We start from the raw sequence: 11,512 nt of genomic DNA, 5'->3' as shown, positions 1-11,512 counted from the left end.
TCGTGTGAGACAGAATGCGTCCAGGCTGTCATCATTCGGCGGATTTCCGGGGTACGTTCGACGTTATCGTCGTTCATCCGATGTCGATAACATCTGTGGCAAAGCCATGCGAGGAGCGGGGTTACACGTGTCGTAACAACCCGCTTACTCCCTTGTTCTGCACAGCTTCTTTTGACAGTTGACTCCCGTCAGCGCCATGCCTTGTATCTGGTACGGGCCGCTGCAATTGAAATTATGCGCCGATTGTTGTAGGCGCATCAGGGTGCTTGATTTTACGGATGGTTCCATCGCAAACGGCATAATCCAGCCCGCTTGTATTTTGGAATCGAAACTTCTAGCCGCTTCTGGTGTCTCCGCACAACCCGCAAGGGGTAGCAAGGCACAGCATTGTGCCATGTTTATTTCATCGCTTTTTAGGGAGTAGAGGATCGTTGGAGCATGACGGGCCCATTCAGCTCGATCAGGATTCCGTGTATGGGCGATTGCAGGCTCGCCGGAATGCCACGACGCATGACCGTGGATTTAGGGCCTGTTCTCGTCTGGAGTGCGACTTACGATAATACCGGTGCGAAGGTGGGGGCGCTCAGTGATGAATGCACAATTGGGATGACTAATTTGGTCGGCAGTCTAGGGCCTGTACACTCCCTGTATGCGGCATCGTGGACAGCCATAGGCGGAACAGATACATCCAACCATCGGCGTATTTTCCTTGAACTGCCCATCGGTTTGGTCCTCTCGGCGCGTGAGTATCCGGAGGCGTCCTCAAGTGGAAATGGGAAGCCACCTGCTCGTCGACCATTGTCAGTGTCGACAGAGCACAGCGAAGCTTGAATGTGTGATCGAGCTATCGTTTATGAGGAGATGGTCTATGTGTCATACCTAATCTCATCGCTTCACAGATAAGAATGCTTTGGTACGTACTGCTTTGCGAGGGTATCTTGCGATCAAGAACATGGGTTCTCATTTTCGTCCGATCCTTTCATTCTCTCTGTCTACAGGCTGTACACTCGAGTCGGACTCTCTCAACAGACTCTGCAGATGTCATGGAATCCTCAATGTCCCACTGCTTGCTACAAATGGACAAGCTGATACGATACAAGCGCGGCTCCTGTTATTCTCTGCATCGTTGTGTTATGAATGTCCCCGTTCGGCAAATATTTCTGCAAGACATCTTGATGGACGAGGTGGAGATTATCACCTCAGAGGGTTCAACGTCTCAGCAGGGCCAGATAGTGCGCCTTCATTTAGGACCGCTTTACACCTTATCAACTGCAATTCCCGATGGTTGTAATGCCGTATGCCATAGCTGACTCGGCGGATGGACAACTGCTGATATTTACGCGCGCAGGTTCTGAGAAACATGGTTTTTGAGTGCGTCTAGGCTCAGAAAAGGTGTCTTATCACAGAAAGACAAGGAAGACGCTTTGGGAAGAACGATTGATATTGTCGTGCAGCAATGATGGGCAGTTTGGCGTGATTTGCTGGATCTGAGAAAGCATCGCTGTAAGCATTTCTCGAAAACATTTTTAGGAGACAGTAGTAATGTCATGAACGAGTCATGTATGTATGTAGGAGGACAAGTTGAAGTTGGCGCCGCTAGAGTGGCGCTCGAATGACGTGGATGCGCCTTACTTTGCACGGCAGGGCCACGTGGCTATAGTCGGCCGTTCGAGTGCTTGGGTTCTGCGTCTTCACAGGCAGTCCACACCCACATGCCGTCGAATCAGACTCTTGATCCATCTCTTTCTTCTGGGATACAGGTGAAACCTTGTGATGTGGGAGAGGTCGTTATCGAGACCAGGTGAGTATCCTGATCTGCTGTATTTGGGACCATTGCGATGGTGCAGTGATCTGACCAGTCCATACAGTGCGATCGACTACTGGAGTCCTCCCTTGCAATCAAGACTGACTACGCTCTCCCATATAAGCGCCACTGCATCCTCAGGTGATTCAGATGCTCTCAGGGTCTTTGATGACGAATTAGCCTATCTATCATTGCTGATTTCGCCCAGTGAACTTGAGGTCATGCTTGAAGGCGATCGTGCCAATGAATACAGCATTGGGCTTCGACTGTGCGGTGGACTGGTTGTGGCACTTGAAACTTGAAGTAAGGGCGACAGAATCATGAACAGCCGGATGGAGACGTACCTGGAAATGTAAGACGTGTGGGCGACTCAGTAATTGCGACAGCGGGAAGAGGAAGTAAGGACTCACCGGGGGCTGACGCCCCCTAACTGGCGACACGATCTCTTGCAGCTTGAAGTAGGTGTGTGTGGCGGTGCAGGACCTAAGGGACAGAATGGTTAGGTGTACTTACACTGACAAGATATGACCAAGGATGGCCTGAGAAGGTCGCCAAGATACGCCAGAAAATAACAACAAGCAAGGAAGGAAGAGAGGCAAGAGAGACCGAGAGCATCGCCGAGATAGACCAGGGCCGTCGAGCATGAAGAAAGGACAGAGAAGATAGACGAGCAAGGAGACAAGACTGAGATAAACGAGCAAATATTGAGATGAGAAGCCAGAAACCAGGAGCAAAGCCACAGCGAGAGGAGACAGCGAGGACCAAGTCAAACAGAGCGAGCAAGCCAGAGCGAGGAGAAAAAAGGACACAGCTATGAGAGAGCACAGAGAGGTGAGAACACAGAGCGACCAGAGAAGACAGCGAAGAGCGAGCAGAACACAGCTAAGGACACTAAAGCGCAGCAAGTAATGATAAGAGACGAGAACTACCAGTGAGAGCAAGCAAGCAAGACAGAACCTAGACATGTTGAAGAGACACACCAGCAACCAGACGTCAAAGCCACCTCCAGAGAACGATAGAGCCCGATGCCACAGACCAAAGCCACAGATCCCAGAGCAGTGTCGCCAGAAGATACAATGTAGCCAGTGAACTTGCTGTCGTGCTTGAAGGCGATCGTGCCTGCTAATGCGTCGTTGAGCACCAAGGATATACGAGCAGTGGTCAATAAGACGTACCTATGAACTTGACATCGTGCCTGGGGCGATCGTGCCTAATAACCTAGAGCGCGTCGAGGTTCAATGGTTGAAGTGATGGCGAACAGCATGAATGAGATGTACCTGTACAGATGAAGGAGGGCACGGAGAGGACAGTGAGTACCGCAGGATAGCATGAGAGAGGACAAGGGTAGTGGTGGTGGTGGGGAGAAAGAGAGAGTGGTGGAGACAAAGAGGAGAGAATGGCAAGCCTTTTATACACCTCAGGGTCACCAATGTGGCTTTGGGGCCATCGGTGAACGCTTGGACCTCCGCTGCCACCAACATTCGCCACACAATGTCCAAACGCCACGCTTCTCTGCCCAGCCACCTCGCCCGTTATGGAAAGAGAACCGGAGCTTTTTGCCATCGGGATGATAAGCGTCGTTGACTTCAATCATCTCGGGGACAAACACGATGCACGAAGGCGCGAGTCGTCGTAAGGTGGCTTTGGCTTCTTCAGAAACCACCGCCGCGCGCCACTCGTAGTCACAGGTATGTTGTCCCTGCGACACTTTCTCGTAAGCCTAATTCGACATTCGAGTTCAGAAGTTGTATCATCTCGTCTCGCACCTTGCATAAAGCAATTGCAATGACGCTCACTCCATGAAGGCGAACAGCACAAAAACGTTGCAATAGTATTAATTACTTCTAAATCCGAACAGCTAACAGTGGGCCAGATTTAATTCTCCTTCCACAAGCGATTGCCAAACAACGCACCAAATTCATGATGAGACTCGCAGGTATATCAGCAGGGATGCCCTGCAGTACGCCCCAACTCTAGTTAGCAGCCAGAACCGAAGGCATGAGCGTCATCTGCGAGTTTTTCTCTACCATCCATGCCTTCGATCTCTTCCCATCCGAGGACTGCACCGCCTTGCACTGCCCGCGGATTACTACCGCGGCTTGGCGGTGAACACCTTCCGGAGGTTGTCCCAAACGACCGAGGGCGACTGGGCGGCGTCGATCCGGTGCCAAAGGCCCTTGTTCTTGTAGTACTGCACGACGGGCGTGGTTTGGGAATGGAATGACTTGAGACGCTTGGTGAGCGTCTCGACGTTGTCGTCCGAGCGCTGGATGAGTGGCTCGCCGGTGACGTCGTCGGTCATGGCCTTCTTTGGTGGGCTAGAGAAGACGAACCGAAGGGGTTCGTGACTGAGGTTCAGACGCAGAGCCAAAGGGGTTTGTGACGCACTGGAACTCCCTGTGGTAGGTGCGCCCGCTTGCAGGGTGAATCAGACGACCAGTGATTCGAGAGATGAGCAGCTCGTCGGGAATCTCGAGCTGCACGACCGAGTCGAGCTTCTCCTTGCGCTCGAACAGCATCGAATCAAGCTTCTCGGCCTGCGGGACTGTGCGCGGGAAACCGTCCAAGACAAAGCTGGGGACGACATGAGTTAACACGTGTTTGTGAAACGATGCGGGGCAGGAGGGGAGCAGGAGACGGGTGAAATCGGGTGTGTGCGCCGAGCGGCCTCAGGGCTTGAGGTGGAGTCGCCCAAGCACGTGTGGTGTATGCAGCGATGGACGATGGATGGTCGCAAAATGAAAAGGGAATGCAAGCCGTCCTGACACGTACCCGTTCTTGCACGCCTCGTTGTTCTCCAGCTGATCCTTGATCATGCCCACCATGATGTCGTCGCTGACGAGACCGCCCGCGTCCATGATCTTCTTGGCTTCAACGCCGAGCTTCGTCTTCTGATTGACCTGCTAGCGCAACATGTCACCGGTCGCGAGATGGCAGACGCAGAACTGGTCGTGGATGCGAGGAGCCTGGGTGCCCTTGCCTACAAGCAATGAGCACAACAATGCTACGGCACACGACGGGCTGCGAGCAGACACGGCGTACCAGCGCCTGGGGGCCCAATGAGAATTGTGCGAAGCTGGCTGGCTGGTGTCTGCCGTTGGACACCGATGTCTCTCGGGCTTCATAAGACAAACGGCAGAGCAGCGGCAGTCTGTGATCGTGCAATGGGTTGCGAGCCCTTTGCTCGACATACATGAAGAAAAGAAAGCGGGCTGACGCCGACTCTCGCAGCGATTCTAGATTTCGTCGTCGAGAGACATTGTCTGGCCTGAGATTGCCGCTGGATGCCGAGGGCTGGACATTGGAGATATTTGTGACGTGCGTGACCCTCTGGCCGATAAAATCGAGTGAATAAGCCTCCTCAAGCTCACTAGCTGTTCAAAATCCCAGAATGCATCCGAGATGTCATCAAATTACAGGAGCCAAGCTCTGACCTGCTCTGACGAAGAGATGAATTTCATTGAATTGTCGGAGGTGCAAGATGAGCGCGTCACGGTGACACGACACGACGCGGTTCAGCGCAGCAGCGTTATCTAAAAATAGACCACGCTCATTGACGTGGAACTTGGAGCAGCTGAGCTCGTCCACAGCTGCAGCACATTGTCTCTCCTCTCCCCTGGTACTGAACCAGCATACAACTCACTCACCATGCTGCTCACTCTGCTCACTCCTCCTGCTGGGCATTGCTGCGCTGGCACAGGACAAGTCGAACACCGGCAACTCTGTCCTCGTCGTCCTTCAGCCAAGCTGAAAGAGAGAGGATTTCTCGATATTCTTTGGTGGTCTTGAAAGTGAGGCTCCCTTGACGTTTTTGCGAATCTGCGTGGTGTGCTAACCCCACGTCAGAACAGGGATACGACCTGACATTCCGTGCTCCAAAGGACGAAAGCCCTCATCCAGGATGATATACCCTCCTTCGCACACGTCATCCTGTTTGCCCCGGATACCAAAAGTAGGTGTCTCCAGACTCTACATGTCCTACTGCGCGCTTGCGCCTCCTTGCGTACAGCATTCGCGCAGGACATCACCCCCAATCCCTAATCACGCTGCTCTCCTCCAATACCAACCTCCTCATCGCTCTCTCCCCCAAACAATCCCCTTTCACCTCCTTGGCCGCTGAATTCTCTCTCATCCTACCCCCACCCGGCACCCCGCTCGTCTCGCACTTCCCAGAACGCAGCACCAACGTCACCACCATTCCCATCCCCGTCCCGCCGCACCCCATCCTCACCCCGCAAACAGCGCCCATCTGGTTGTCCGGCGTGCCCCACGCGTTCGGAAACAACCCGCTCCTGTTCCCCATTCTCAAGGCACCGGCGGAAAGTTTTGCTGCGGACTCGACTGCGGACTCGGCCGCGGATACGCTCGTCGAGGCGGCAGAGAAGGGCGGCGAGGGTTTGTGGGTTGGCAGCGCGCTCGGTGTCGTCACTGGCTTCCAGACGCGCGACGAGTCGCGCGCGATGTGAGCCGGGGGTGTCGAACTGTTCTCAAACAAATTCATAACGAAGGAGATTTCAAAGTGCGTGTCTTGCCTGAGGATGTCGTGTGGATTGCTTACCTGGGATGTAGGGGCATCAAGTCCGGCAACGAACAATTCGCAAAGGATATTACGGCTTGGACGTCCCAGGAGAAGCCCATTCTCAGGATAGACAGCACCGCGCACCATCTTTTGAACGAGACGGAGCCCCGCGAGCACTACACGATCAAGGGCCAAATCGTAAGCTCAACCCGACACCATATTTTCCCTATTCTGCATATCAATAACGCTTTTACTTGCCTCAAACCCTCAGGTCCACGACGCATACGTGTCCCAATACAACGCAAAGACATCCGCATGGGAGCCCTACTCCGGCCTCACCGACCTACAGCTCGAGTTCACGATGCTTGATCCGCACATCCGCACCGCGCTGCCTGCCGTCCCTGGCGTGCCCGGAAAGTACTCCGTCACGTTCCGCGCGCCCGACCGGCACGGCGTGTTTAAATCCGTCGTCGACTACAAGCGACACGGCTGGACGTTCCTCGCTAGCTCGACGACCGTGCCCGTCGTCCCGCCGCGCCATGATGGGCACCCGCGCTTCTTGAGCGCCGCGTGGCCGTACTATGCGGGGGCCATCAGCACGAGCGTGGGCTTTTTGCTGTTCTCGGCGCTTTGGCTCGCGGGAGACGACAGAAGCGCTAAGAAGGGCGGCGCGAAAACGGAGTAATGGAGACGCGGCGGTCAGGTCTGAGTCTGGCATATCTGCTTTAGCAAAATATATATTTATTAAAAGAGGTGATACTCATCAAGCAGTCGTGGGTGAGCCGGTATCTACTCGGTCGAATCAAAGTAAAGCTACAACACATCCTCCATACTCAGGGGAAGAAAGGTACGCACTGCATTGCCGTGACTTCGTTAGAGGACCTGCGTGAGGATGTAAGGAAATCAGTATCCATTGATGAGAGGCAGAAGGACAATGAAGAACTCACCGGGGGCGGGTCAGATCACGCCCCCGAGTCAGCAAGATGATTCTCAAATCAGAAATCGTGGAACATAGCTGTATACTCGTCTCGGACGAGACGGACCCCTTCGCTATTGAGCGTCTTTCTGCGGCGGGTGGATCCCTGGAGAGAAACCTGAACAAACGTCATCACGTCCCGCTCTCACCCATTCTCGCAACTGAATCCCCGGGCCAGAGGGACCCAACGGCAGGCAAAGATAACAGAAGGCGCGGTTGGTGGTCCTGTTCATCCATCTGCCATCTCGCGTGTGAGTGCGACACTTGATATCCGACGGGTTGGAAGGCTCACCGGGCTGCACTCCAGGTCACACTTGGCTGATGGCGGGCGATCCATGACGTGCAGCTCTTGTCCATGACGGTTACCGAATCCCCGGCCGGGGAGATCCAACGACAGTCCGAGACAAAAGAAGACGCATTTCGCGGCCTTGGTCACCACCAGCGAACGTCAGTGTCGTGAACGGTAACTGGGAGAAATGCATTACGCACCAAGCCATGCATAACTAGCCGTAGTCCCCGATACTTACCTCACTCCAACGGTCTTGAAAGAAAACAAAACTACATACTATACCGGGACCATGTAGGGCGATCCATGACATGCAGCTCTTGCCAGCGACGGTTACCGAATCCCCGGCCGGGGAGATCCAACGACAGTCCGGAACAAGAGAAGACGCATTTCGTGGCCCTGCTCATTGCGTCAGTATCGTCGCAGTTGATCAGATGGGCGAGAGACGCACCAGGGATCTTTTGATACCCAACACCTCCACGCTTTAACAGATAATAGAAACAGACACTACACCGCGAGCAGTCCAGGCGAAACTTGAACGACTCTTGCCAGTGACCGTTACGGAACTCGAGGCCGGGGAGATTGATCGACAGTCCGAGAGAAAAGAAGACGCATTCCGTCGCCCTGCCCATCGTCGTCAGTATCGTCGGTCAACAGTTCATAGCAGCACAGAGAGCGCACCAGGTCATTCTCGCTGCGATTGAATGATGGAATGAACATACTAATGACCCATCGTCGAACAGAACCGGTTTGGACGGGCTTGACGTGGATTATCGCCTTTCGCCGGGATCGTGCCTTGAGCTTACCCTGTCCTGGACTCCGCGGGTCGTCGGGTTCGAAATCGGCCTGGTCGTGTAGCCTCTCCAATCCCATCAAGAAACTTCCTTTGAGAGACAGGTCGGGTATCGTCCGTCGCTGTAGGGTGTCCTCGTTCTTGTCCTTGGATAGTCCCTGCCTTTCCGTCCCTTTACCTTGCGGCGACTCTGCCGGGATGACACATTGTACCTCGCTCACAACAGCCTCCTCTCCCTCAACAGTATCCTCACCATTGACCAAAGCAACCGCAGCAACCGCTCCGACCTGCTCCATCGACTCGACAGCCACCACATCGTTCTCAACCGTCGCCTCAACCTCACCATCGACCGCAGCCTCGACCTCAACCACCGGCATCGCCTCGGGCACCTGGACGAGGTCAATTGAGGACGAGAGAGAAGCATACTCACGAGTGAACCGGCGCCGGATCATCCTCTCTGTGCGCGCAATGCTGGCCGCAGCCGCTTGAATCTTGTTAAATCCGAAGAGCTGCAAAGAAGTGGGGTGTGCCGCGGAGAAGGCCGCCTCGGGACGGTGGGCATCGAGGGCGTAGATGGTGATGGGGCCGGCCTTGGAGCTAAGGCTGACTGCGAACCACCTGCGCTCTACTTGGACCTTCTCGGAGACCGTTAGTGAAATATGAATGGGTGTGTGGGTGTGGGTGGGTGGCACTGGGGAGCGCATGATGGGTGTGTCAGAAATACTGGGCAAGAGCGCGGTATCTCAGAAGGCGGTTCAGAAGAACGTCCCTTGAAGGAAAGAAGGGTGAGCAAGCAAGATTTTATACCCCTCCGGAGCAGGGATTGATTCAGACCAAGACAGTCTAGACTGAACAGTCCAGTGCGTGAGCAGCGAGTGAGCACAGCGCTCAGGGATGAGTCGCTGAGCTGGTCATTGCCGAGCCCTGACGGCCAGCCGTCAAGATTGAGATGCAGAGAAAGATTTGCATCGCCTAGTCTGGTTCAGACCTCAAAGTCGTGGCATGCCATGAGTGTTTGGGTGTGAAGAAGGATGTACGAAATGATAGATATTGAAAGGGCCATAGAGCCTGACAAACTGTAAAACAAAGCTGGACGGAGTAATAAATGGGATCAACTGTCTCGCAAAGAGGCTTCCCAGGTAATAGATAAGAGGAATTGAACCTTGTATGATAAAAAAGACTGCTCGCCGCTGAGGTGCCGCCGTGGAGAGGCAGATCGAAGATGCAGAACGTTACATAACGACCGGTTTCCCAGTCGTCGTGCAATGCCGAACTCAACGTCGACCACAAGCAGGACCCTTGCGAAACATATCGCGCGTTGGCTTCTCATTCGAATCGATCCGAGTGCAAAGAAACTTCAAGAACGACGAGGGTAGGGAACGGAAAGGAAGAGGCATCGATGGAGTGTGGTGCGAAACAAAAGAGCGAGCAAAGAGAAAATGAAAGACAAGTTGGTATACCGCAGCCCTCCGGGCACCACCTGGGACCTCACGCACATGAGATGCCTTGAAACGCCAGTGGAAACTCAGAAAAGGGCGACACCTGGCGACACAGACAGACCGAATGCAGGGAAACGGGTATAGAGTGACACGGGAGTAACCGAGTTGTGACAAATGCGTTACGACACGATTTTTGGTCACGCCAATCTTGACGCTGGAGGATGGAGGGAAAGCTGACAAATCGCTTATTAACTTCTGTTCTGAAACCTGGGACCGAAGGTCGCAGGAATGGCAGGCACGTTCAGCTCTGCCAGCTGAACATCCGACCCCCCATGGGCCCCATACCTCCTCCACCGCCCTCTAGAACGTCGCGCCCCGGGTCCTGCGAGGGACCGTCGCGGCGGCCATCGCCATGGTCGTCGCCGTTGCGCCTGTTCCTGGACATACAGTGGTCCCTCTTGTGGCTGTAGACTGCATCCTTCCGGAAGAAGGGGACTCCACAATGGCCGCATTTGAACTTTGCAGGGTTTCCGTGGTCGCGGCTGGCCTTGTGACGGGCCATGTCGGACGCGCACGACAGCCACAAGTTGCACTCTTCGCAGACGTGGGGGTTTGCACTCTTGCGCTTTCGCGTGTTTTCTTCTTCTTTCCTAGATGTCGCCGTTGAGAGCCCTCCGAAGGACTGCGCTACAGCCTCGGGGACTGGCTCACCGGTGGGGTTCTCCACCCTGTAGGTGGACGTCGTCGATTTGCTGTTTGTTCCTTGGAGGGCGCTGCCAGGGCTGGACGATGTCGACCACGAGCAGAGTTCTCCGAAAAAGACTGAGCGATTCAGCTTTCTATCCGCATCCATCCGAAGTGCGAGACGATGGCAACGAGGGTGGTAAAGAAAGGAAAAGCGAAGGCATTGATGGCGTGCGGCGATGCGCGCAAAACAAAGGAGCAAGTGTAGAGAAAGAGGAAGCGAACGGTATGCACCTTCAACGTTCAACTCTCTCAGCTCAGCAGGCTGCCCTTTCTCATTTCGCCTCCATGCACGCTCCTATAGAATGAAAACCTTGATCGTCCCCGGCGTCATCTATGTGTGTAATTGTTCTACCTGGTAGTCGAGTTGATGCCGAGGCCCCCCTCATAGATGTCCTTCGCAATTCGTCTCCGACTCTGTAACCACATTCGCTTAGAGTGTTATTTCGATATCATACCAATTCTACTATCACGCAGATTCTTGCGTCGAATTGGCGTAGATGACAGCTCAGCGCGCCTTGACCCCTCTTGATTGCATTGTCGGTCATGTTCGTGACGACCCTTTGAGCTGGATGACGTCACATGCGAGGGTCAAGATGTCCGCGACCACTGTATAATGTCTTCATAACGCCAAGAGCACAGAGACCATCAGCTACATCCGGACGGCTCCGAGGATATGAGCAATTGTGTACATCTCGATCAGTTCAGTTCCTGCGCGCCAAATGTCGTCACAGATTCATGTATGTACGTCAACTTGTAGCATTCTTTTTTGTGAGAAAAGACGACTGAACGGCTTTCCTGTGGAAGTGGTAGCTGACGAAGGGGACCTTGAGTAGTGAGATTGCACACACGCCACTTCTTCGGTCGCTATCGAGCCCTTGTTCTCCCCCACGTGGCATAGAAAGAGGGGTCTCGGGAACAGACCACAGCAAGACGCCGCTGGTGAAGGGC

General features: G+C 54.2%; 5 protein-coding genes across 5 annotated transcripts; 1 reads left to right on the top strand and 4 right to left on the bottom strand.

Annotated features, from left to right (window-relative positions):
- Positions 1–2,313: 2,313 nt before the first annotated feature.
- Positions 2,314–3,285, bottom strand: HETIRDRAFT_168534 (uncharacterized protein; the record flags this gene model as incomplete). Its single annotated transcript, XM_009543787.1, has 4 exons — positions 2,314–2,686; positions 2,785–2,923; positions 2,980–3,022; positions 3,082–3,285. 4 exons carry the CDS (start codon positions 3,283–3,285, stop codon positions 2,314–2,316), a joined length of 759 nt encoding a protein of 252 aa, XP_009542082.1.
- A 608-nt stretch (positions 3,286–3,893) lies between these two features.
- On the bottom strand, positions 3,894–5,488 carry HETIRDRAFT_154603 (uncharacterized protein; the record flags this gene model as incomplete). Its single annotated transcript, XM_009543786.1, has 6 exons — positions 3,894–4,122; positions 4,193–4,378; positions 4,577–4,707; positions 4,744–4,808; positions 5,063–5,098; positions 5,452–5,488. 6 exons carry the CDS (start codon positions 5,486–5,488, stop codon positions 3,894–3,896), a joined length of 684 nt encoding a protein of 227 aa, XP_009542081.1.
- HETIRDRAFT_443433 (uncharacterized protein) lies at positions 5,453–7,088 on the top strand (the record flags this gene model as incomplete). Its single annotated transcript, XM_009543785.1, has 5 exons — positions 5,453–5,583; positions 5,686–5,760; positions 5,814–6,266; positions 6,374–6,521; positions 6,595–7,088. 5 exons carry the CDS (start codon positions 5,453–5,455, stop codon positions 7,006–7,008), a joined length of 1,221 nt encoding a protein of 406 aa, XP_009542080.1. The 3' UTR covers positions 7,009–7,088.
- Positions 7,089–7,156: 68 nt separating this feature from the next.
- HETIRDRAFT_424600 (uncharacterized protein) lies at positions 7,157–9,082 on the bottom strand (the record flags this gene model as incomplete). The annotated part of the gene is made up of 8 exons (XM_009543784.1): positions 7,157–7,205; positions 7,271–7,417; positions 7,592–7,726; positions 7,827–7,840; positions 7,866–7,984; positions 8,037–8,209; positions 8,267–8,279; positions 8,308–9,082. The coding sequence occupies 8 exons, from the start codon at positions 9,080–9,082 to the stop codon at positions 7,157–7,159; spliced, it is 1,425 nt and encodes a 474-aa protein (XP_009542079.1).
- A 1,025-nt stretch (positions 9,083–10,107) lies between these two features.
- On the bottom strand, positions 10,108–10,991 carry HETIRDRAFT_407412 (uncharacterized protein). Its single transcript, XM_009543783.1, has 2 exons — positions 10,866–10,991; positions 10,108–10,787 (listed from the first exon to the last, which is right to left on the bottom strand). The coding sequence occupies exon 2, from the start codon at positions 10,668–10,670 to the stop codon at positions 10,119–10,121; it is 552 nt and encodes a 183-aa protein (XP_009542078.1). The 5' UTR covers positions 10,671–10,787; positions 10,866–10,991; the 3' UTR covers positions 10,108–10,118.
- Positions 10,992–11,512: the final 521 nt, after the last annotated feature.

This window comes from Heterobasidion irregulare (assembly GCF_000320585.1).
Source record: "Heterobasidion irregulare TC 32-1 unplaced genomic scaffold scaffold_02, whole genome shotgun sequence".
Taxonomy (NCBI): Eukaryota; Fungi; Basidiomycota; class Agaricomycetes; order Russulales; family Bondarzewiaceae; genus Heterobasidion; species Heterobasidion irregulare.
The sequence above is the reverse complement of the archived record's forward strand: the minus strand, read 5'-3'. Positions and strand labels throughout refer to the sequence as shown.

Excerpts from the sequence above, each read along its gene's own strand:
- HETIRDRAFT_407412 (XM_009543783.1), bottom strand. The coding sequence starts at position 10,670 with ATGGATGCGGATAGAAAGCTGAATCGCTCAGTCTTTTTCGGAGAACTC.